Genomic DNA, 24,080 nt, shown 5'->3' on the forward strand with positions numbered 1-24,080 from the left:
ACTGATACAATAGGAGGATGATAAAATCCTTTGCAATCCCATAGGAACTGAGGATGTTAAACAGCTTCTACTAGGGATAAATATTTAAAAAAAAAACAGTAGGACTGGATTACTTGCACCCAAGAAGTCCCAAAAGAGTTGTCTGAGCCTGTGCTCAAGTGACGAACCCCAGCCCAGAGGTTTGTGGGTGGTGGTGGTGCTGAAACTCCAGCCCAGAGCTTCGCAGGCGATGGTGGGGCTGAAGCCAGAGCCAAGAGCTCTGTGGGCAGCAGGGGGCAGGGCTTCAAGCCCGAGCAATTTAGTTTGGCAGGCCCACCTATGGCGTGCGGCCCCGCAATTGCCCTGCTTTCCACCCCCTGTAGGCCGTGTGCATTACTTCCTATACTGAGGCACTTCCTGTACTCAGGCACGTGTGTTTATCTGACAGCCCACTCAGCACATGTTGTGTTGAAACCAATTTGAAAAGTTACTGTAGAAATAATTTTAGTAATGGACCATTTTCTGAAGAAAAGTGGAGGAAAGGAGTACTGAAGGGGAGTCGACTGCCACTTGCAGCAAAAGATGGGCTGACAATGAGGTTCCAAACAGCAGTAAAAAGCCAAGAAACCACAAATACGATCCAAAATATCTGGAATATAAATTCACATGGACTTGTTTTCAGGAGAAACCACAGCCACAGTGTGTGACGAAGGTCCGGCAAAGGAGAGCTTAAAACTGACTAAAATGTTGCAGCACTTGCAGACATGGCACAGTTCTCTTCAGAGTACTGAGAACATACTGCAAATGGCAGCTACGGCAAAGAAGAAAGCCCTTGAAGCATCTTTTGCTGTATCATACTGGATCGCTAAAACTGGGAAACTGCACAGTATTGGAGAAACTTTTGTTCTGCCATGTTCCAAGAAAGTGGTTTCGACGATGGTGGGGCAACTTGTGACTCAACTTGATTCAATTCCCATCTCTAATGACACTACTTCCAGGCGCATTCACAGTATGGCAAATGATGTGACTGAACAATTGCCAAAATCTAGCCAAGTTCTTTTTTTTCCCATTCAACTTGATGAAACAATGGATGTGGCAGGTGCTACTCAGATGCTGCTATACGTAAAATTTGAGAATGACAAAGAACTCCAAGAGGAATTTCTGTTCTGCAGGCCATTACCACAGCAAGCTACTGGGGAACAGCTCTTCGCACTTTTGGATGCTTTTGTCTCTGATTCGGGCTTGAAATGGCAGCGCTGTGTAGGAATTTGCAGTGATGGTGCTCATGCAATGACTGGAAGAAACAGCAGGATAATCACCCAAGTGCAGGCTGTTGCACGGCAAGCACTTGGACTCACCGTATTATACGTAGGCTAGCCCGAGTTGCAAAAAATGCCACCTGTTCTAAAACAAGTTGTCGATGAAGCTGTTCACAAGTGCACACCTGTCTGGAGTTTTGTGTGATAGATGGGAGCTGAACACCATCAGTTACTTTACCACACAGAAGTTCGGTGGCTGTCTTGGGGAAAGGTTTCAGCTCAGTGAGGAAGTGAGAATTTTTAGACGTAGATTCCCTGCTGGCTGAAAGGTTTGCAGATACAAGTGGCTTGCTCTGCTATCTTACCTGGCAGACATTTTTGAACACCTAAATGTGTTAATACCTTACTTCAAGCGAGAGACGCTTTTGTCTTTTCTCTCACTGGGAAAATCAGAAGTGGGATCAAGAAACTTTCCTTGTGGTATGTTCATGTGGACCGTGGCAGTTTTGAAGCTTTTTCTTACTGCATGACTTTCTGGATGAAAATGCCTCGCCAAAGCATGACTTGCAACCCAGTATCTAGCAGCTACCTGAAAAGGCTTAAACTGCAGTTTTGTGAGTACTGCCCTGAAAAGCATCAGAAAACAGAGGCGTGGATTAGAAATCCCTTTAATACTGCAAGTGCTGTTATGTCACTTACAGTGAAAGAAACATTAATGGACCTTTCCTGTGATGAGACAGTGACGCTGAGATTTTCTGCGCGACCTCTTGCTAACTTCTGGATTTCTGTGTGAGAAGAATATCCAGGGCTGTCATCTCCAGCTTTGAAAGCACTCATGCCATTTTCATCCACCTATCTATGAAAAGCTGGCTTTTCAGCACTGACTTTACTGAAAAACAAATACAAGGCCCATCTCACTGTTGAAGATAACTTCAATCTTCACCTCAGCCACACTTCAAGGATCTGTGTTCATCAATACAAGCTCACCCTGCCCATTAGGTACATATTTATTTTATTTTTTACTACTAGATATAAAGATTGTCCTTGACTATATTGTGAATTAAAATATTTAGTGGCTACTTTTCATAGATACAACCTTGTAATGCATTTTTAATTTAAAATACTAACTATTCTGTAGTAATTTTTCTTGTCAGAAGGGAGTCTTGGTACAATAAAGTTTGAGAACCACTGTTTTAGATTATCAAATGTTCACCATCTCTAGATGGAAACTAACATAAGCCCCAATCTGGTTACTCCCAGAGCTGATGCGCAGCCTTTTCTCCAGTCTGTCTTGGAAGATAAGAGTATTATGCATGTCATACTTCTAGAATTTAACATTATCACAGCATCAGGCCCTGCAAGTGCCTCAGACTTTGCAGTATGTAGAAGACAATCTTACATGGACAAAATCTGCCTTACTGTCATAAGAACTTTTCATCAGTCCCTTTAACAACTCTTTAGCACACAATCCTTTAACTAACTACTCTCTTCCAACACAATCAACTGCGATACCAAACATCCTCAAGTACTACTGTGTTGGGAAAATCTGATAAAGAGCTGTGTTGAGAAGGGTAAAAAGATGAACGAATTAAGGTGCAGTGCATGGTCTATGGTATAGGGGAGTTGTAGCAATCATAAGTAGGGCCCTACCAAATTCACAGCCGTGAAAAACGCATCATGGACTGTGAAATCTGGTCTTTTCTGTATTATTGACCCTATACTATACAGATTTCACAGGGGAGACCAGCATTTCTCAAACTGGGGGTCCTGACCCAAAAGGAAGTTGCAGGGGGGGATGCTGCAAGGTTATTGTAGGGAGGTCATGGTATTGTCACCCTTACTTCTGCGCTGCCTGCAGAGCTGGGTGGCTGGAAAGTGGTGGCTGCTGGCCAGGTGCCCAGCTCTGAAGGCAGCAGCACAGAAGTAAGGGTAGCAATACCGTACCATGCCAGACTTACTTCTATGCTGCTACTGGCGGTGGCACTGCCTTCAGAGCTGGGCTCCTGGCCAGGAGATGCCATTCTCCAGCTGCCCAGCTCTGAAGGTAGCGCTGCTGCCAGCAGCAGCGCAGAAGTAAGGGTGGTAATACCACAACCCCCCTACAATAACCTTGCAATGCCCCCACTACCCCCTTTTCGGTCAGGACCCCTACAGTTACAACACCATGAAATCATGATATTTATGATTTTTGAAATTCTATGACCACGAAATTGACCACAATGGACCGTGAATTTGGTAGGACCCTGATCATAAGGTACCTGCATGTGTGTGGAGTAGAGGGTATGTACTGTTAAGTCGCTTAACTTTTCATTTTCTTGTTTTGTGGGTTTGTGTCAGGTATGCAGCAACCCTGTTTTCAAACAAAAACTTTGCATGTACTAATTTTATTAGGTATATATTAATTATATTTCTTGTACTTAATGTTATAGAACTTAAAAAAACACATACCTCAAAACCTCTTGAAAACAGTGATAGTTTTAGCCTTTTATTGTACTGACATTTTGCTCTTTATTTAAATTTAATTTTTTATCATGTCTTTATTGAAAAGTTTAAACCATCTAAGTATTTATATGGCCCCCACCACCAGTATCTGAGTATTTATATGAAAACATTTCCTATTTTTGTTTCTTTGCATTAATACATTAATCAGCAGTTATGATACATTTACAACAAAAGTATATTTGAAAAATTCAGCTAAAAGAAAAAAAATCTTCAAAATTTAATCAAAAACTGCATCACTGAAAATGTTTATTGACATTCACCTGTTGATGTCTTCTCACGAAATTCTTCAAGCTTCATCAAAGTTGCTGAGGTCAGTTGCTCTAAATGTACATCTTTTGGAGGCCTGAAGAAATCCACTAAACTATTCACAGTCCTCTGTTAAAATACAGATATAATAAACATAAAAGAAAATGAATGCTTACATCATATTTTTAGAAGATTTTTAGAAGCTTCATTAACATATCTTTTACTTACTGCATCATATATTATTTCCAATGGCTGTGATTCTAGTCGAAGCTTCTGATCAGCTTTCTCATCTAAAGGATTGGTCTCAAACATTATGGTTAAGAGTGAGGTATTGTTTTCCGAATGGATTGTTCGAGAAGATAGCAGACAGGGTATGAATTTTTCTTCAGACATGCCTGTAACTTCAAATGTGCTTATTTTTGTTTCAAATCTGTATAAAGTTAAAATAGTACAGAAATTACATTTAAATGGAACATTTAAATAAACAGAAGATGTCTTATTGACTACAAGATAAGTAGCAGGTGCCAGGTTAAAAGAACAAACCTCCTCCTCCATCAAAACAAGTCTAAGGAATTGTCTACATGTACATTTAATTTGCAACAAGCCGTGGAGTGAATCTATCTAGCACTAGCCCACAATGGACTGTCTACGTGGACCCTGCTGATGTGCATTAACATCTCGTCAATGCACTTTAATCTACTTCCAGGTCACAAAGGACTAGATGAAAGCGTATTACCAGTGCATCAGCGGGATCCACAAGAATAGTTAGCCCATAGCAGGACTCTCTCTCTCTACAGTAACTCCTCCCTTAATGTCGTCCCAGTTACCGTTGTTTCGTTATTAGGTCGCTGACCTATTCCTTTAAAGTCCTGCAAAGTTCCCTTATAACGTTGTTTGGCTCCCCCCGCTCGGTGCTCCTGGGGAGCAAGGGGGCTTGCCCCATTCCATCAGCCTGGTGCACTGGCCAGGAAGTGGGGTGGGGGGGCGTAGGGACTTGTCCCGTTCCACCTGTCCCGCGCTCCTGTTGGGGAGTGGGGTTGGGGCGCAGGGTCTTGCCCCATTCCACTCACCCAGCATTGCAGCAAGGGAGTGGGCAAGCCCCCGCATCCCCACCCCGCTACACCCTGCCTCAACCAAGCTTCACAATTATCATTGGTGAGTACAGTATTAAATTGTTTAAAATTATTTTAAAAACTTATACTCTGTGTGTGTGTGTGTGTATATATATATATATATAGGTCTTTTGTCTGGCAAAAAAAATTTCCCTGGAACCTAACCCCCCCGTCCCTACCCCCATTTACATTAATTCTTATGGGGAAATTGGATTCACTTTACATCGTTTCACTTAAAGTTGCATTTTTCAATAACATAACCAGGAAGTTAAGTGAGGAGTTACTGTATTTAATATAGGCATAACTAAAAGTGTGAACCAATGGCTGTGAACCAGCGTATGCCTTGGCAGATTAGTAACACAACAGGTATTGGCTAACCAAGTAAGCACATCCCTGACCCAAGAGGATAGTACAGAAACACACAGATCTCTCAAGTAACTACATAAACACATTCGTAAGAGATGGTACAGGAACATACCAACCTCTCGTAAGATTAGGATGGGATGACAGAATAATAGATAAGGATGTTTTGTTCTAACTAGGAAGTACAAGAATAAGGGTGGTATCTAACAATGTCTGGAGTATAATACTTAACTTGTTTGTATCAATGTATAAAAGGAGAAGTCATGGGTGGCATATTTGTACTTGCTGAGGGAACAGCATCCTGGTGCGCTGACTGAGCAGGTATCATTGTCATGGCCATAGATGTGTTAGTGTACCTGTAACCACTGAACCAGGGTGCTAGTACCGTGCTTTGTCGACAATAAACTTGGCTGAGTGCCTTCACCACCGACCTGAGCCTTTCCTTATGAATCACACCAACGTCTGCTGAATCGGTAACGTCTGCTAGTGCAACTGACATAGGAGCTCCAAGAACAGCAACATGGGCAACAGTAATTTAACCTAGCAGCCTTAACAACTCTCCACAGCACTAACAACTTGCAATCAAAATAGAACATTTTTTCTAACCAATTCTTTTCCTTCTTCAGCATCTTTTCTGCCAATCAGGATTGTCTGGTTTCACCCACATAGCTGATATTGGGCATTTAGTGTACTGGATGAAATACATCACGAGGTCAACTGAGATCTCTCTGACACCACCCACAATAAAGAACTCAAAGACTACCTCACACGACAGTTCACCCAGAAATTTAAGAATATCATCCAATCCTTCCCCAAACAACTCCAAAAGAAACTCTACAACCTCACCTCCCACAAATTCCCCCCAAGGACCTTTTATATGCTTCCAAAGTTACACAAACAAGGAAACCCAGGCAGACCCATCATATCTGGCCATGGCACTCTTACAGAAGCAGTATCAGGACTCATATACATCCCTCACAATGACGGCACCCCAACTGCTGAGCTCCCCAGATGCACCTGATAAGGGGGTGAAGCTTTGGGGCTTTTTCAGCCTACATTTCTCCCTGAAGACTGCAGGGGCAACAGCTGCAGCAGTAACTCGAAGGAGGAAGCAAAGCTGGGGGAAACTCCCCCAAAAGAAAAATGCTACCCCTAGGACACAACTGGGAACCAGAGAGATATTTGAAACAGGTTAGAATTTTCCTCGTAAAGTTCTGCAGCAGCGAGGATGAGTTAAGCCAGCCAACAGCTGTGGAGGAAGATAAAGCTGCCATGGTGCTTTGGGGATGGGGAATTCCCTTACTGCCAGTAACTGACCAATCTGGTTCTACCCCCAAGCTGCAAGCAGGCTAAACTAGCTATTGTAATGGGTCTGTGAACTTTAGCACAATGAAGACTGGAAACTAAGCACCATTTTTATTAATATATTGGCCATTTTATGAGGAATAAAAATAGTTTGATGGAAAAGGCTTACCTTATTGCTTGAGCACCTGGTCGTTGCGTTAACATTGTGCTCAGGTCAATTATTGCAAATTTGATCAGCTCAGGTTTCTCCTTGCTTTCCCTTATTGATATGGACATGCTTAACAGCTTTACAGAAAGCTTCATGGCTTCATACTATGTAAAACAGGAAAAAGTACAATAAAGAGATTATTTACCAGTAAGTGTTGTAGTTTGAGAGTCACCTTGGCGCATTCATACTTGCGCTCCTGGCATTGAGTGGTGGTACTACCATGAAAAGTCATGTCATTGGGGGTTTCACAAGAGATCTCACATGACAGTGATGTCATTGCCTCACTCTGTAGGAATGCACACGTCGTCACTCCAATCTCCCAAACTCTCTCCCCACTAACTGCAGAGTAGACAAAACTGCAATGTAGAGGTGAAAATAGGCAAATAGTATGAATGTATAGGGGCAACTCTTGAAGAACAGTTACTGGTAGGTAACCCTTTTCTTTGACGGCCCCTGTTCATTCCACTTGTGAGAAGATTACCAAACAGCACTCCACCAGGAGAACAGTGAACTAGGAGTTCTTAGGTAAATATAAACTGTAACACAGCTCTCCCAAACCAGGCACTGGAGCAAGATGCTACATCCACCAGGGGAACCTGCTAAGGCATGCCAATGATGTTACGGTGGTTCTTATGGAATGGATCTTTAAACCATAGGTTACTAGTTTTCTAATTAAGATGTAACAATGTTCTATACAATTCCTAATCCATGAGAAAGTCTGTTTGGTGACAGGTTCTCTCTGGCGTCTCTGGCCATATGCTACAAATAACCTATTGGATTTTCTAAAGGTTTGGTATTTCCAGATAAGAACAGAATGCCCACTTGACGTCTAGGGTATGGAAATGGGGCCTGGAGAAGAACACAGGCAGGGATGAGATTTCAATGTGACTTTGTCTTGTGTACTACAATATAAGACAGAGAAGCCATCAAAACACAGCAGCTGGAATGAGGAAGACAGTTTTGATCAATAAATGTTTGAGAGAGGCTTCTGTCAGAGGCTCATAAGGAGAACCCATTGGCTTTGTCAGGACAAGTTTTAGGTCCCATAAAAGTAGAGGCTCCCCAATGGCGGAAAACACACTTACCATGCCCTTAAGAAATCTGGAGACTGCAAGGTAAGAGAAAATGTGTTTGTCCAGAACATAAATGTAATGAACAGATAACTCCTGCCCTATGGACTATCAGCATGGCTACAGCTAAGCCCTGAGACTTCAGGTGTACAAGGCACTCTAGGACTGCAGGGACCCAGCTTGAGATGGAAAAAATCCTTTACCAATGGCCAAGATAGAAAACTGTTTCCTTTTTTTGTCTATAGCATTTCAGGGTGAAGTTCCTCCTGGATTACAAGAGAGTGACTTGAACTCAGAGCATAAACAGTCCACATTAGTTAGCAGGTTCCTCCTCCACAATGCCAAGTGAAGTGTCTTTGGGTTGGGATGCAGAATCCTCCCCTTGTTATTGACGCAGGTCTGCAGAGAAAGGCAGCAAATATGGTGGATCCCTGGCCAGGTACAGGAGATCTAGATACCAGTGCTGACATGCCAAATTGGGGCTATTAGTATGTGATCTGTCCACCATGATCTTCCTTATGACTCCGGATAATAGGAAGAAAAACTGGAGGGTGTAAAGAAATTGTCTCCAGTCCAGCAGGAACACATCAGACCACTTTTGACTGTGTGCTCCCATTCAATACAGTTGGCATTTGATGTTTTGTTCAAAGAGGTTTATTACCTGGTAAGCTCATCTGTGACAGTTCACAGGCCACCACTGGTTTCACTGAACACTTGTGTTGATCATGAGACCACCTGCTGAGTAAGCCTGCCTTCACATTTTCATCCCCACCAAGGTGAAGAGCCACTGAGTGTTTTTGGTTCTTGAAGTATCACATCCAAAATTTTCTTGCCTCTACTGATAAAAGAATATAAACCCCTCTGCTTGTAGATTAGTACATGGCCCCAATGTTGTCTGTAAGCACCTACACCGCATGATGCCGCAGGTCAGGTGAAAGGCCTTGAGAGCCAATCATATCCCTTGTTATGGAGTCAGGGCTGTGGTGTTGAGGTACCACGCAACCCTGGATCTCTTGGGGAGCATCACAATGAAGACTCTTCGGGCTGTAAATAAGCCAAAAAGAAGAACTCTGAAGTGGTAGTGAGTCATCCCTACACAGAACCTCGGATACTTGATCTGAGTTTAATAACCACAAAAAAGTGGTGCCCTTTCAACTGAGAGGCACATACCAGTCTCCCTGGCATAAGGAACGGACAATGTCTCCTAAAGTGAGCATCCTGAACTTGAATATTCTTATGTATCTGTTGACATTTCTAAGGTCCAGGATGAGTCCTGGACAGTTGCTCTTCCTTGGGATCAGGAAACAGGAGGAGTAAAGTAATTTATCTCTGGGTTCCTGTGGAACCTCCTCTATGGCTCCCTTTCTGAAAAGGGAATCCATTTCTTCCCATAGGACATTCACAGGATTTCCTCTCTAGAGCACTCCTTTGGACACTGTTCTGGCACTGGAGTCCAAGGCACCATATACTGCTCTTTGGAAGTGTCTATGCATATGATACTTTCATAGTACAGCCCAGACTACTTCCTTCTTTTCCTTGGGCAAGGCATCATTGCTTCCCAAGGGCATAATTACAGCTGAACACAATTTTTTGAGAGTTGGCCACTCAAAGGTCTAGTAAGCCAAACGAATAGGCTCTTTAGGCAAAACCTTAGGTCCCTGTATGTCAGAAGGGAACGAGTTGAGAGGTCTTGTCTTGTTGCCTCTAACTTTTTCCTATGGTGCAGAGCCCACCATGGAGTTTGCCAAAGGACAACACGGCAAAAATTGAGATCCTTCAGCTCTCTTGGATACAGGTGACGATGAGAATGGAGTGAGCTAGACATCCTTGGCCAGGTTAAGAAGGCTGAAGCTGGTAAATAGAGCTAGTTTATCCCTGGTCTGCATTTGTAACACATCCAACAGGGGATCTGATGTCTCTGGTGCTGCAGCCTGTTTGCAGCTGCAGAGCATTTGCCATTCTCCCCAATAGTTCTTCAAAAACAGTTACTGTTCATCAGAAGGGAGAACAGATGACGCACCAATCTGATCTTCTGGTCAGGTACCATCTGTATGTTCTTCTGGAGGGGACTCCTATGGTTCCTCTGAAGGACACTCATCCCATCCTCAGACTTAGGCAGATCTTCCTGCTGATCTGAGAGGTCCCCTGACAGCACCAAAGGTTGCACAGGTGCTGGGTTAGAAATAGGTGGCTGCACAAGCATCTGTGCTAAGGGACAGCACTTGTCATGGTGCTGGAAGGGGTATTATATCAGTCTCCAGCAGGTCTTCCATGGAATGTTGTATGCAGGGCCACATGGAGAGATGAAGAGGACTGCATGAGATACTTCCATGATGTCTGAACCCGGTGCAAAGGAAGATGACTGGGATCCTTGAGATCAAGTCAGGGAAGCCTCCAGGTTCGATTTTATACAGGTTTTTATACAGGGCTCATCACCATAGCATATGAACACCTTCCAGTAGCACATTAAGCTATGTGATTACATACCTGTCCCATTTGTTGTTTCATCCTCTCCCCAGGAGGAGAAATGTGTGCAGTGGAGTATCTACTTTTTGGGGGGGAAGGCATTAAATATACCAATTGCTATGTGTTTATTTTAGAGAAGACAAGGTCAAAGAAATGGGTCTTACACTTGGAGGTGAAAGTGGTGAGATTTGGATGGTCTTTAGTTCCTGTTAATTCCACAACCTCAAGCAACCCCCCCAGAGAAAGTTCTGTCTCCCACACAGCTGAACGTTACTCTTATTGTTGAGAGGTCCATTGTGCCTAAGGAGAGAAACTGAACTTGACTGAAAATTCTACAGGAAGCCAGGGCAGAGAACAGGTATGATGGGCTCACAGTAGCCTGTGTTCTGAAGAGATGCAGTGCAGCATTTTGTACTAGCTGGACTGAATGTTTCATGCCCAGGTATATTGCATTGCTATAGTACATTCAAGAGGTGCTGAAGCAATTAATAACTGAGGCTAGGTCTTCAACTTCATGGACTCCATAAAAATCACAAAGTTAGCCCAACACCATGATTTTACCAACAGCAGGATGGCAGAATTGGGCATTCTCACGCAGTGGTCTCGTGCTCAGTGTGCCTCATGTTGGAACAGCAGTTTAGAGGGGGACTAAATATCTGCTTTTATTTGAGGCACAGTAGCCAGTGCTGCCACCATTTGGAATATGAACAGCAGGGAGGTAGAAGCAGGCATGTGCACACACCAGGGCTCACAGTGCATGTGTTCCAAGAGGCAGCAGCACCAGCTACTGGCCTGGCATAAAACCAGCCACCTAGTCCCCCTCTCAAACTGCTGCTCTGACATTATGATATTGCCACAAACGCATGCTCTGAGCCACAGCAAGCATGAAACCAGCATGCATGGATGCCTATTTCTGGCTCCCTGCTGTTGGAAAAATTGCAGTAGTTCAGCAGACGGTGGAAGACATTTGATGACCATGCACATTCTGCAAAATTCTGTACATTACCCGTGATACAGCCATGAATTAAAAAAAATATGATTTTCTCAAGGGCCTCACTCATGGATCTTTGCAGTGTCAAAGGCTGCAGAGACATACAGGAGGATGAGAAAGGATGTCTATCCTCTATTCACTGACAGCAGAAATCATCCCTCAGTGTCACTAAAGCAGTTTCCATTCTGAAGTGGCCTGAATCCAGATTGTGCCAGGTCAAGAATGTAAGCTTCAATTAGATGAGCTTGTAGTTGGCTTTTTGGCATTCTTGCTCAGGAATGGGTAGGTTGACAGCAAACGATGGTTGCTAGAACTGAAGTATCCAGGAAAGGTTGTTTCAGTGTTGGGCAGACTATTGCATATTTGAAGGAAGAAAAGATTCCTTCTCTGAATGAGGCACTGGCTATTTTGTTCAGAAGTGACTCCAGCTCTTCATGACCTTCTTTCAAAAGTCAGGAAGGGCATGAGTTGGATTCACAAGTTTTAGGTCAGGACTCCTTTAGGGTGTCCAAGATGGTGGCTATGATGGGATGAAGGCAAGTTATGTATGCAAAATTATCCTATACTGTTCTATACAAACTCACTACTAGCAAATAAGAGTGACTAGGCAAAAACCTAAGGACAAAGCGTCAAGTTGTGGGTGCTCCCTGCAGTGGTGGGAAAAGATATGAGCTAGGGGATGTGGGGTATGCCCTTATGTAAAGCAGAGGAATGACATCAACATTTACACAAGATCTCTCACTTATCATCCAACAGACATTGCTTTTTCAAGGCAGTTCCGCAGTTTGTCACCAGGAGCACCATATTTCACAAGTGGGAATACACAGAGGCCTTCCCAAAAAAAAAAAAAAAAAATAAAACTTTACCAAACTACTAAAAGCATGAACACTGGCTGTTATTAACATAACCTATTTTGAATAATCTCTAAATTTTAATGAACACAAATATGCAAGCTCTTTTTTCAAAGGAATAGGTAAAGTATTTCACTGTTTAAATATGCAAATACTGTGATTTTATTCTAGCTTGACACTTTAAAAATATATTAAAACTTTCTGAAGATGAGCTCCAGAGAATAAGATTTGAATTCCTCAAAATATCATCATCCTCAAGATCCAAATGTTTATATGTCACTTGATAATATCCAGTTAAAGAATAAACTTTTTGAGCAAATCACAGCAGAAAGTTAACAAAAAAACCACAAAATAGTTCAAACAAGAGAAGAAAAGAGGGAGGAGAAATGAAAACAGACATTTAAGAGATCAAAGTAATGTATAAATGATCCCAAATTGTGTGTATTGTTTTCCAGTGTTAAACTGCTAATTAGATTTCTATATGGTATATATTAGTAAATTTGCTGATCAGATAAAGTAGCCAAATCTTACTTACTGTTTTGGGCAATGTTGGATCAACAGCTGTTTCACTATACCCAATTGCTGCATAGAGTTTAGCCTTTTCTTCCAGTGTCATCAATTCTTCAAGACCTGCCACATTATAAAACATTATATTTGCAGTATGCATTTCCTAAAAAATAAATGCAGTTGTCTTTGTACAACATTATATACCTCCAACCACACAATACTTTTATGCAAGAAATTGCCAGAAGTCATAACCTTTGACAAAGACCTTTTATGGTTTCTTCTGAACTCATCACTAAGGTCTATTCTATCCCTGACATGCAGAGCTATATGCATGTTGCTCCAGTTAATAAAAGTGAATTGGACACCCCCACATAACCTAGTTATTGAGCCTAAAAGCAAAGTGATTACAAAATAACAGCCTAGTTTTTTGTGTAATACTTATGGTCATGAAAATGTGTAACAAAATGTTTTATAAACACCACATAGAACTCTATTCCCCTTCTTGGGATTTGTAGTCCTTAGTGATCCAGGAGGCAATCCAGATAGGGTCCTCTGTTATTGTGGGTGAAAGATTATTCTGGATTTATCAAGAATACTCTCTCTAGGAGTCAGATTCTGCAACCCTTCATAAAACTTGCTCTTGCAAGTAGTCCCAGAGAAATGAAGTGCTAATCAATGTAAGTTTGTAGAATCAGGCTTTAAAATATATTTTAAAGTAGGTTTGTGGACTCAGAACTAATTCCAACCTATCCTCATAAGGGGAAAAAAGAATAGTGGCAACACCTGTCTATCGTGCAGAACCTGACTGACTATTGTCTGACATTGTGAAGACAACCTCCCTCAAGTCAAAGAAAGTACTGATGACTATAAAATGGAAGAGAATCACGGAGGCAGCATAATGGCTTCATAGTTAAGGTTCCACATTGAGATCTGAAAATCATTTTCTAATGCCACTGCCCAATACTGGATAGGTAAACTGACCCATGTCCGGGGGCTGGTGGCGCTGTTCAGGCGAGCGCTGATGGGCACCCCCTGTGGCAAGGGCTGGTGCTGCACTGATGGAGACCGCTGGAAGGATCCCAAGGCAGGTTTACCCCTTGAACAGGGCATCTCACCAGCCAGTGTGGATGGCACCGGAAGGAAGAATATGTCCTTAGCAGCCTGAAAGGCCTCCAGCATGGACGGGGCAGGGGGCAGGTCTTGAAGTGGGCTCGACAGAACAGCGGAAGTTGGAGCTTGGTCACCATCCGGAGGGGAAGAGTTGCCCCGCGCGGGGGTTTGCTCTCCTCTGGCTCTCTCTTTCCTTTTATAGGACGACGTAGGAGAATGCCCACTCCCGGCCTTTCCTTGCTTTTTAGCTGGTACCAGGAATGGGGATCGGCGCTGGTTGGAGATTGGTGCCAGCGGTGTGCTCCACACCGAGGCCACAGTGCTTGAAGCAGTCTCATCTCATCAGCTCTGAGGCCCGTGCGAGGGCCAACTCCATAAGGAGCGCTCAGAGACGAATGTCCAGCTCCTTTTCGTCCACGAGTTGAAGCTCTTGCACATGCAACACTTGTTGCTCACGTGGGTTTCCCTTAAAACACTTCAGGCAGCTTCTATGTGGATCATTGACTGGCATGGGTTTTTTGCAACAGTCACAAGGTTTGAAGCCCGGGGACCAGGGCATGCTCCATACCTAGGCTGAGTCTCATACAGGATTAACTATTTCTAACTTAACACTAAGGGAACTATTAACTATACAACTTTAAAAAACGATATACAACAAATTCACCATTAGACACAGTAGAGACAGAAAAGCTTGTGAAGCAAGGAGACATTCCAGCACCGTTACTGGCAGTAAGAAGGCATCGAGTGAAGGGGGGGGAGCCTGCAGCGCCCCTTACACCGGAGCATACGCGCGCCACTGCAGAGGGCGCCAGAGCCGGTACCCTATGGATACCACTGATGGGAAAACTTCCGGCACCGGTGCATGTGGCGAGCACACACACCTACAATGGAATGGACATGAGCAAACACTCAAAGAAGAATGGGAGGACAGAAGATACCACCACTGGAGGAGGAACTGGAAGGAGAGCAAGATGAGGAGGTATTTGTGGAGGCTGTGGTTCTGGAGGTCGAGAGATTATTGAGTAGGGGATGGATGGAGATCATTGTGTTTGCAGGAGTGGGGGATTACTGAATTGTGCCCTATACATGACCCAGGGGTCCCAATATGGCCAATTAGGGGTAAGAGAATATATGGTTGCATCCTTAGGGGCTCCTGAAAAGGCTGGGTGCCCTAAACTGCGGTAAGTTGATGTCAATTGCCCTGATGCTGATGGGCCAAGAGAGTCTTGACAAACACCCATGTCCTCCTCGACATCACTAAGGAAAGGAGATGCTGTCCCTGCGGGAGAGCACAAAGAGTGTGTTGATTGAGAAGTGGATGAGTCTTGAAACACCTGTCTGAGGAATGGAGAATCCGGAGTGTCAGATATAGTGAAGTCTGACAGCTGCGTGAATTCCTGTGGGTGATCTCTCCTCAGTGCCCACATTAAGCATTGTGGCAAGGTGTGACATGTAAGACAGTCAGCAGATGGCACCAGAGAGCTTTTCGGAGCCATAGCTTTAGTAGGGTTTGCAACCCTGCCAGAGTCTTTCTTGGAGCTGAGAGCTTCGGTGCCGTGTGCAGCATCGGGGCGGAGGACTTCACGGGATCCGGCTGTTTTGCCAGTGCTGGTGCCGATGGTGGTGCCGACAGTGTCCTCAGCACCAGAAATGGACCTGGAGCCACAGAGGAGGTAAATGGCTTGCTTTGGTTGTTCACAACAGGAGGTGGTGCCAATAGCTGCTGTTTCGCCCAGGGACCGTCCTTAGACTTACTCTCAGGGGCTGAGGTAGTCAGTCTAGGACAGGGGTCTCAAACATGCAGCCTGCGGGCCACAGGTTATTTTCTGAAGCCCGCCAGCTCCCTGCAGCACCCCCCCCGCCCCCCAGCATTTACCCTGGCACGCACAGGGGGAGGGCAGGCTCCCTGCCTGCCTGCCCTGCCCCTGCGCCGCTCCGGGAAGCGGCCAGGACCTGGGGGAGAGGGGACACAGGGGTTCCCTGTGTTAGCCGCGGTTCCCCGTTCCCGGCTAATGGGAGCTTCGGGGGAGGTACCTGGAGAAGTGGCCAGGGCAACACACAGACCCCTGTGCCCACCCACTCCCCTCCTCCAGATCCCGGCCGCTTCCCGGAGCGGCACGGGGGCAGGGCAGGCAGGCAGGGAGCCTGCCCTGCCCCCGTGCACGCCAGGCCAGACCCGCCCCCGGAACCCCTCCTGCAGCCGAACCCCCTGCTGCACCACACACCCCTGCTGCACCCCGACCCCCTGCCCTAACCCACACCCCGACCCCCTGCCCTGAGTCCCCTGCCGTACTCAGCACCCCTCCCTGGGGATTTCAGGGAAGGGGTGGGAAGAGGCGGAGCCTCATGGAAGGCGTGGAGTGGGGGCAGGGCAGCGGGTGGTCACTGGTGCGGCCCTCGGGTCAATGTACTAGTCCTCATGTGGCTCTTGTGGTCATTTGAGTTTGAGACCCCTGGTCTAGGAGCAGCTTACTGCACCTTGTCAGAAGCTGTTAGCACCATACATCCAGCCGGGGATGCCATTCCTGCAGTTTGCACCTCAGGAGCTGAGGGAGGGACTGCTCTCTTCTTAGCATCAGCCTGGTGGGAGGATCTTCCCTTACTCAGGCAAGGCGAGTGAAGTTGGGCAGATGACCTTGCTGAGCCTGAGGGTCTCTCTGGTGAGGAGTAAGAATCGGGGTCCGACGCTTGTCGCAGGGACTTTTTCATGAGAAACAGTTTGAGTTTAAGGTCCAAGTCTTTCCTTGCTCTTGGCTTTAAGACCAGACAGTGGGAACACTTCTGGGAAACGTGTCCTTCTCCCAGGCAATGGATACGCTGTGTGTGGCAGTCCATTATAGAGAAGGCAGCCCCGCATGACACACACCGCTTAAACCCCGAGGAGCAAGGCATAAGGGTGAGGAAGTGGCTTCCCTGATGGGAATTTTAAAAAAAAAAAATTGTTTTCCCTATGGATGAAGGAAAAGAAAAGCAAATGAAGGAGTTAACTAACTATGAGAGGGAAAACCAGGTAAGAGACTATCTAAATAACGAAGTGGGCTCCACTAACTGTTCCATTCCAGACTGCAGGTGACAGAGAAGAAACTAAGGGCGGTTAGACCGCACAGCGCTATTTATACTATCCACACGCAGCGCGGGGGAGGGGAGTTGTGCATGCACAGTCCGACGGGCATGGCTATTGAAGATCTCTGACTCCAAATGCAAAGGCGCAGCCGTACCTACAGGGGAGCACTCAAGGGGACATCATTAGAAGAAGAAAAAGGTTTTTTGGCTTAGCTTCCCCCTTCCCAAAGTCTTTGCAGGTCATCTACCAGATAATCATTTAAGTGAGCTGCATTGTAAGAAAATATGTAAAATCACCCTAATTTCCTTCATAATCTGGTTAACAAAAATAAAATCAGTTACTTTGCAGTAACTGATGTTTTCTATCTGAGTCATCTCTCCACTTCCCCATTCTTAGTACAGCAGGCTTACGGAAATTCCAAGAACGGCAAAGGGGGGAGAAAAATCCCAAGGAAAAAAATGAAAGATATATAAACAGTACAATTAGAAACCTAGAGGCTTCTCAATGTGCAACAACATTCTTGAGAATAACGGTAGAAGAAAAGTCAAAGATTTTCAGGCATCTTCTAATGGGAACAACATTACAAAAAACTCAAGACTCTTTGGTACAGACCAGCTTTTCCATCAAGTCCCATTTATGGGCAGAGAAAATTAATTCCACTACTAAAATAAAACTGACATACTTGCACCCTTTATTTCTTGTTTCTTCTCATCGTTTCTTTCTCCTGCCCAACCCCATATCCAACTGAACCAACCACCAGAATTTTCGTCATCTTGTTTTACCCCTGGTCTGTAAATCTTTAATCCAGCTTTAGTTACCTGTGATTAAAAAAAAGTTCACAGTTAAATTCTATACGTGAGTTAGACAGTAAGTAAAAGATATAAATATAAGTCATGCTCCAATGCCGCAGAGCAACAGGAATGACTTTATGACAAAAGTGACATTTATTTTTTGTCTTATATACTTGCTACAGTTTTTCAAAGCACACTGTAGGCCTGATATCAAATAATTTCTCAGTTTTCATAAAGGCAACCCACTGACATGAGTGATAGAGTAGAAGGAAATTAATCTCTCTCAAGTCACCAAAAGCCTCTATTATAAGATTTCCACATAAACCAGACATTCCTCTCTCAAACACAGCTGCACAAAATATTCCATGACAATGTAATACATTTAATATACAACATATAAAATGTTACATTAAAATTAAGTTATTTAGGATATAAAGTCAAGCACTACAAAGCCAGGATAGGCCACATTTAGGCTTGCTCGTACAACCTCAATTCTGGTTCGCAGGCCATCCAAAGTATGCACTGAATAAAGTAAGTTACGCTGGGAAAAAAAAAAAAAAGCACCCGATAGTGTTTTTAAAGACTATTGTCATCATATTTCATATACACTGAGCCAAAATTAAGGCAACTGGAAAGTTAGTATCTCCTAATTTACAAGTGCTTGACTTCGCTACCTAAATAACATTTTTAAATATAGTTTGTACCTAGTTTTGCAGTTTTTTCCCCCCAAATAGTGGGCTGATTTAAATCAAGATGAATTAAATCACCAAATGGAAAACCCTGAATTAAATAATTAAAATTAATCCACTTTTCCATTTGTAATTCAGTTTTTTTCCTAAAGAAAGGTGCACTCTCATTGATTGATGCAACTGCTAAAACACACTGATTTACAACTAAACAGAGACCGTTTATTCTAGATTTGGTACATCTTTTTGCTACCTATGATGGTTCATTATAACTAAAACTGCAAGCCCGTCACGAAGATTGTAGAAGTCACGGATTCCATGATTTCCGCAGCTGCAGTGGCCCGTGCGGCTGACTCTGAGACCAGCTGCATCAGCCGGTGCTGGAGCGGCCCCGGAGCCAGCCACTCAGGCGACCCTAGGGCCAGCCACACCAGCCGCTGCTGGAGTGGCCCAGAGCAGCAGCCGGTATGGCTGGCCCCAGGGACTGCCCGAGCAGCAGCAGTCCCGGGGTCCATTCTGGAGGTGGCCGGAGCAGCAGTCCTGGAGGCAGTTAGCCCCCACCGCCGGAGCATGGGCCGCTGTTGACCCCGAGGGCTCCTCAGAACAGCGGCACCCTAAGAGCAGCTAAGATTTAGCCAGGAGTATTTATAGTAAAAGTCATGGACAGGTAACTGGCTGCGAATTTATATTTATGGTCCTTGACCTGTCCATGACTTTTACTAAAAATATCCATTACTAAACCTTAGTTTCAACTATAAACGTTTATAATAAGCAATTATGTAGCTTAACATTGTCAGATTCTTAACTGTACATTTTTAGCATGTTAGAAAATGGTGAATTATAAATTGCTTATTTATTAGATAACTAACTTTGCTCATGATTTTTGTTAAGTTGTTTTAGGATGGTAACTGCAATTTAAACATACACAATTTTAAACAAATTTTATTTTTATTAAACAAAACCTTAGCTATTTTGGATACATAAACTTCTCTTATCAAAACATGTTTTACATTTACAACTGAATGATTTGTACAACAGAGGGATTAACCAAATCAGTGAATTAAACTGACTATTTCAGATCTGTCTGGGAAAAAATGTCAAATATGCTTAGTCGCTTAAATCACTTGAAAATGGACAACAGCGTAATGAGAAGTAAAGGTGTGGACTGAAGGCAGACTTTAGCAAACTCAGAGAGTTGGTTGTGTCAAAGCCGAAAAACAGTTCAAGAGAGTTGGCAGCTTTTCAGAGACATTAAGGGCACAAGAGCAAACTATCACACTGCGTAGGAAAGACAGAAAGTGTGACGTTGCACTCTATGATTTTATGAAAATATGCTAATGAGTGTGAATATAATGTAACTGGAATACGCTTCATGCAAAAGGTCTCTTGTAAGATCTCATTACAAAACTTATAAGCTACTGAGTGTGGTCATCCTATTTGTATGTATGTATAATTCTTGTATCTGAAACAAGAAATATGAAATAAAACTCTGAGGTCCTATTGTAATTACGGGTTTCAGAGTAACAGCCGTGTTAGTCTGTATTCGTAAAAAGAAAAAAGAAAAGGAGTACTTGTGGCACCTTAGAGACTAACCAGTTTATTTGAGCATGAGCTTTCGTGAGCTACAGCTCACTTCATCGGATGCATAGCATATCGTGGAAACGGCAGAAGACATCATATACACACAGAGACCATGAAACAAAACTTCCTCCCACCCCACTCTCCTGCCGGTAACAGCTTATCTAAAGTGATCACCAAGGAGGGCCATTTCCAGCACAAATCCAGGTTTTCTCACCCTTCCTCCCCCCCCTCCCCCCCACAGACACACATACAAACTCACTCTCCTGCTGGTAATAGCCCATCCCTCTTTGAAACCTCTCTTTATAATGCGCATGATAATCAAGGTGGGTCATTTCCAGCACTAATCCAGGTTTTCTCACCACCACCCCCCCACACACACACACCCCCTCCCCTCCAAAAACCACACACACAAACTCACTCTCCTGCTGGCAATAGCTCATCTTACAATGTGCACAGCAATAATGCAAGTTTAACCAGAACGTCTTGGGGGGGGGGGGTTTGTAGGAAAAAAACAAGGGGAGATAGGCTACCTTGCATAATGACTTAGCCACTCCCAGTCTCTATTCAAGCCCAAATTAATAGTATCCAATTTGCAAATGAATTCCAATTCAGCAGTTTCTCGCTGGAGTCTGGATTTGAAGTTTTTTTGCTTTAAGATAGCGACCCTCATGTCTGTGATTGCGTGACCAGAGAGATTGAAGTGTTCTCCGACTGGTTTATGAATGTTATAATTCTTAACATCTGATTTGTGTCCATTTATTCTTTTACGTAGAGACTGTCCAGTTTGACCAATGTACATGGCAGAGGGGCATTGCTGGCACATGATGGCATATATCACATTGGTGGATGTGCAGGTGAACGAGCCTCTGATAGTGTGGCTGATGTTGTTAGGCCCTGTGATGGTGTCCCCTGAATAGATATGTGGGCACAGTTGGCAACGGGCTTTGTTGCAAGGATAGGTTCCTGGGTTAGTGGTTCTGTTGTGTGGTATGTGGTTGTTGGTGAGTATTCGCTTCAGGTTGGGGGGCTGTCTGTAGGCAAGGACTGGCCTTTCTCCCAAGATTTGTGAGAGTGTTGGGTCATCCTTCAGGATAGGTTGTAGATCCTTAATAATGCGTTGGAGGGGTTTTAGTTGGGGGCTGAAGGTGACGGCTAGTGGCGTTCTGTTATTTTCTTTGTTAGGCCTGTCCTGTAGTAGGTGACTTCTGGGAACTCTTCTGGCTCTATCAATCTGTTTCTTCACTTCCGCAGGTGGGTATTGTAGTTGTAAGAATGCTTGATAGAGATCTTGTAGGTGTTTGTCTCTGTCTGAGGGGTTGGAGCAAATGCGGTTGTATCGCAGAGCTTGGCTGTAGACGATGGATCGTGTGGTGTGGTCAGGGTGAAAGCTGGAGGCATGTAGGTAGGAATAGCGGTCAGTAGGTTTCCGGTATAGGGTGGTGTTGATGTGACCATCGTTTATTAGCACTGTAGTGTCCAGGAAGTGGATCTCTTGTGTGGACTGGACCAGGCTGAGGTTGATGGTGGGATGGAAATTGTTGAAATCATGGTGGAATTCCTCAAGGGCTTCTTTTCCATGGGTCCAGATGATGAAGATGTCATCAATATAGCGCAAGTAAAGTAGGGGCGTTAGGGGACGAGAGCTGAGGAAGCGTTGTTCTAAATCAGCCATAAAAATGTTGGCCTACTGTGGGGCCATGCGGGTACCCATAGCAGTGCCGCTGATCTGAAGGTATACATTGTCCCCAAATGTAAAATAGTTATGGGTAAGGACAAAGTCACAAAGTTCAGCCACCAGGTTAGCCGTGACATTATCGGGGATAGTGTTCTTGATGGCTTGTAGTCCATCTTTGTGTGGAATGTTGGTGTAGAGGGCTTCTACATCCATAGTGGCCAGGATGGTGTTATCAGGAAGATCACCAATGGATTGTAGTTTCCTCAGGAAGTCAGTGGTGTCTCGAAGGTAGCTGGGAGTGCTGGTAGCATAGGGCCTGAGGAGGGAGTCTACATACCCAGACAATCCTGCTGTCAGGGTGCCAATGCCTGAGATGATGGGGCGCTCAGGATTTCCAGGTTTATGGATCTTGGGTAGTAGATAGAATATCCTAGGTCGGGGTTCCAGGGGTGTGTCTGTGCGGATTTGATCTTGTGCTTTTTCAGGAAGTTTCTTGAGCAAATGCTGTAGATGCTTTTGGTAACTCTCAGTGGGATCAGAGGGTAATGGCTTGTAGAAAGTGGTGTTGGAGAGCTGCCGAGCAGCCTCTTGTTCCTATTCCGACCTATTCATGATGACAACAGCACCTCCTTTGTCAGCCTTTTTGATTATGATGTCAGAGTTGTTTCTGAGGCTGTGGATGGCATTGTGTTCTGCACGGCTGAGGTTATGGGGCAAGTGATGCTGCTTTTCCACAATTTCAGCCCGTGCACGTCGGCGGAAGCACTCTATGTAGAAGTCCAGTCTGCTGTTTCGACCTTCAGGAGGAGTCCACCTAGAATCCTTCTTTTTGTAATGTTGGTAGGCAGGCCTCTGTGGATCATTATGTTGTTCAGAGGTATTTTGGAAATATTCCTTGAGTCGGAGACGTCGAAAATAGGATTCTAGGTCACCACAGAACTGTATCATGTTCGAGGGGGTGGAGGGGCAGAAGGAGAGACCCCGAGATAGGACAGCTGCTTCTGCTGGGCTGAGAGTATAGTTGGATAGGTTAACAATATTGCTGGGTGGGTTGAGGGAACCATTGCTGTGGCCCCTTGTAGCCTGTAGTAGTTTAGAAAGTTTAGTGTCCTTTTTCTTTTGTAGAGAAGTAAAGTGTGCGTTATAAATGGCTTGTCTAGTTTTAGTAAAATCCAGCCACGAGGAAGTTTGTGTGGAAGGTTGGTTTTTTATGAGAGTATCCATTTTTGAGAGCTCATTCTTAATCTTTCCCTGTTTGCTGTAGAGGATGTTGATCAGGTGATTCCGCAGTTGCTTTGAGAGCGTGTGGCACAAGCTGTCAGCATAGTCTGTGTGGTATGTAGATTGTAATGGATTTTTTACCTTCAGTCCTTTTGGTACGATGTCCATCTGTTTGCATTTGGAAAGGAAGATGATGTCTGTCTGTATCTGTACAAGTTTTTTCATGCAGTTGATAGATTTCCACTCCATGCGGCTAAATGCAGTGCCTTGCATAATGACAGGTTTCAGAGTAACAGCCATGTTAGTCTTGCATAATGCCTACCAACATTACAAAAAGAAGGATTCTAGGTGGACTCCTCCTGAAGGTCGAAACAGCAGACTGGACTTCTACATAGAGTGCTTCCGCCGACGTGCACGGGCTGAAATTGTGGAAAAGCAGCATCACTTGCCCCATAACCTCAGCCGTGCAGAACACAATGCCATCCACAGCCTCAGAAACAACTCTGACATCATAATCAAAAAGGCTGACAAAGGAGGTGCTGTTGTCATCATGAATAGGTCGGAATAGGAACAAGAGGCTGCTCGGCAGCTCTCCAACACCACTTTCTACAAGCCATTACCCTCTGATCCCACTGAGAGTTACCAAAAGCATCTACAGCATTTGCTCAAGAAACTTCCTGAAAAAGCACAAGATCAAATCCGCACAGACACACCCCTGGAACCCCGACCTAGGATATTCTATCTACTACCCAAGATCCATAAACCTGGAAATCCTGAGCGCCCCATCATCTCAGGCATTGGCACCCTGACAGCAGGATTGTCTGGGTATGTAGACTCCCTCCTCAGGCCCTATGCTACCAGCACTCCCAGCTACCTTCGAGACACCACTGACTTCCTGAGGAAACTACAATCCATTGGTGATCTTCCTGATAACACCATCCTGGCCACTATGGATGTAGAAGCCCTCTACACCAACATTCCACACAAAGATGGACTACAAGCCATCAAGAACACTATCCCCGATAATGTCACGGCTAACCTGGTGGCTGAACTTTGTGACTTTGTCCTTACCCATAACTATTTTACATTTGGG

General features: G+C 44.4%; 1 protein-coding gene across 5 annotated transcripts in view; it reads right to left on the bottom strand.

Moving 5' to 3' along the window:
• The window catches only part of VPS13A (vacuolar protein sorting 13 homolog A), a 277,386-nt gene that overhangs the window by 196,444 nt on the left and 56,862 nt on the right, over positions 1 to 24,080 (bottom strand). For all 5 annotated transcript variants that reach the window (XM_074953217.1, XM_074953216.1, XM_074953215.1 and 2 more), the window contains exons 15-19: positions 17,716 to 17,851; positions 12,888 to 12,982; positions 6,936 to 7,078; positions 4,215 to 4,416; positions 4,001 to 4,115 (exon numbers count right to left, since the gene is read on the bottom strand). In XM_074953217.1, coding sequence (XP_074809318.1) covers positions 4,001 to 4,115; positions 4,215 to 4,416; positions 6,936 to 7,078; positions 12,888 to 12,982; positions 17,716 to 17,851 — 691 coding nt within the window. The remainder of the gene's footprint in view (positions 1 to 4,000; positions 4,116 to 4,214; positions 4,417 to 6,935; positions 7,079 to 12,887; positions 12,983 to 17,715; positions 17,852 to 24,080) is intronic.

This window comes from Natator depressus, chromosome 5, assembly GCF_965152275.1.
Source record: "Natator depressus isolate rNatDep1 chromosome 5, rNatDep2.hap1, whole genome shotgun sequence".
Taxonomy (NCBI): Eukaryota; Metazoa; Chordata; order Testudines; family Cheloniidae; genus Natator; species Natator depressus.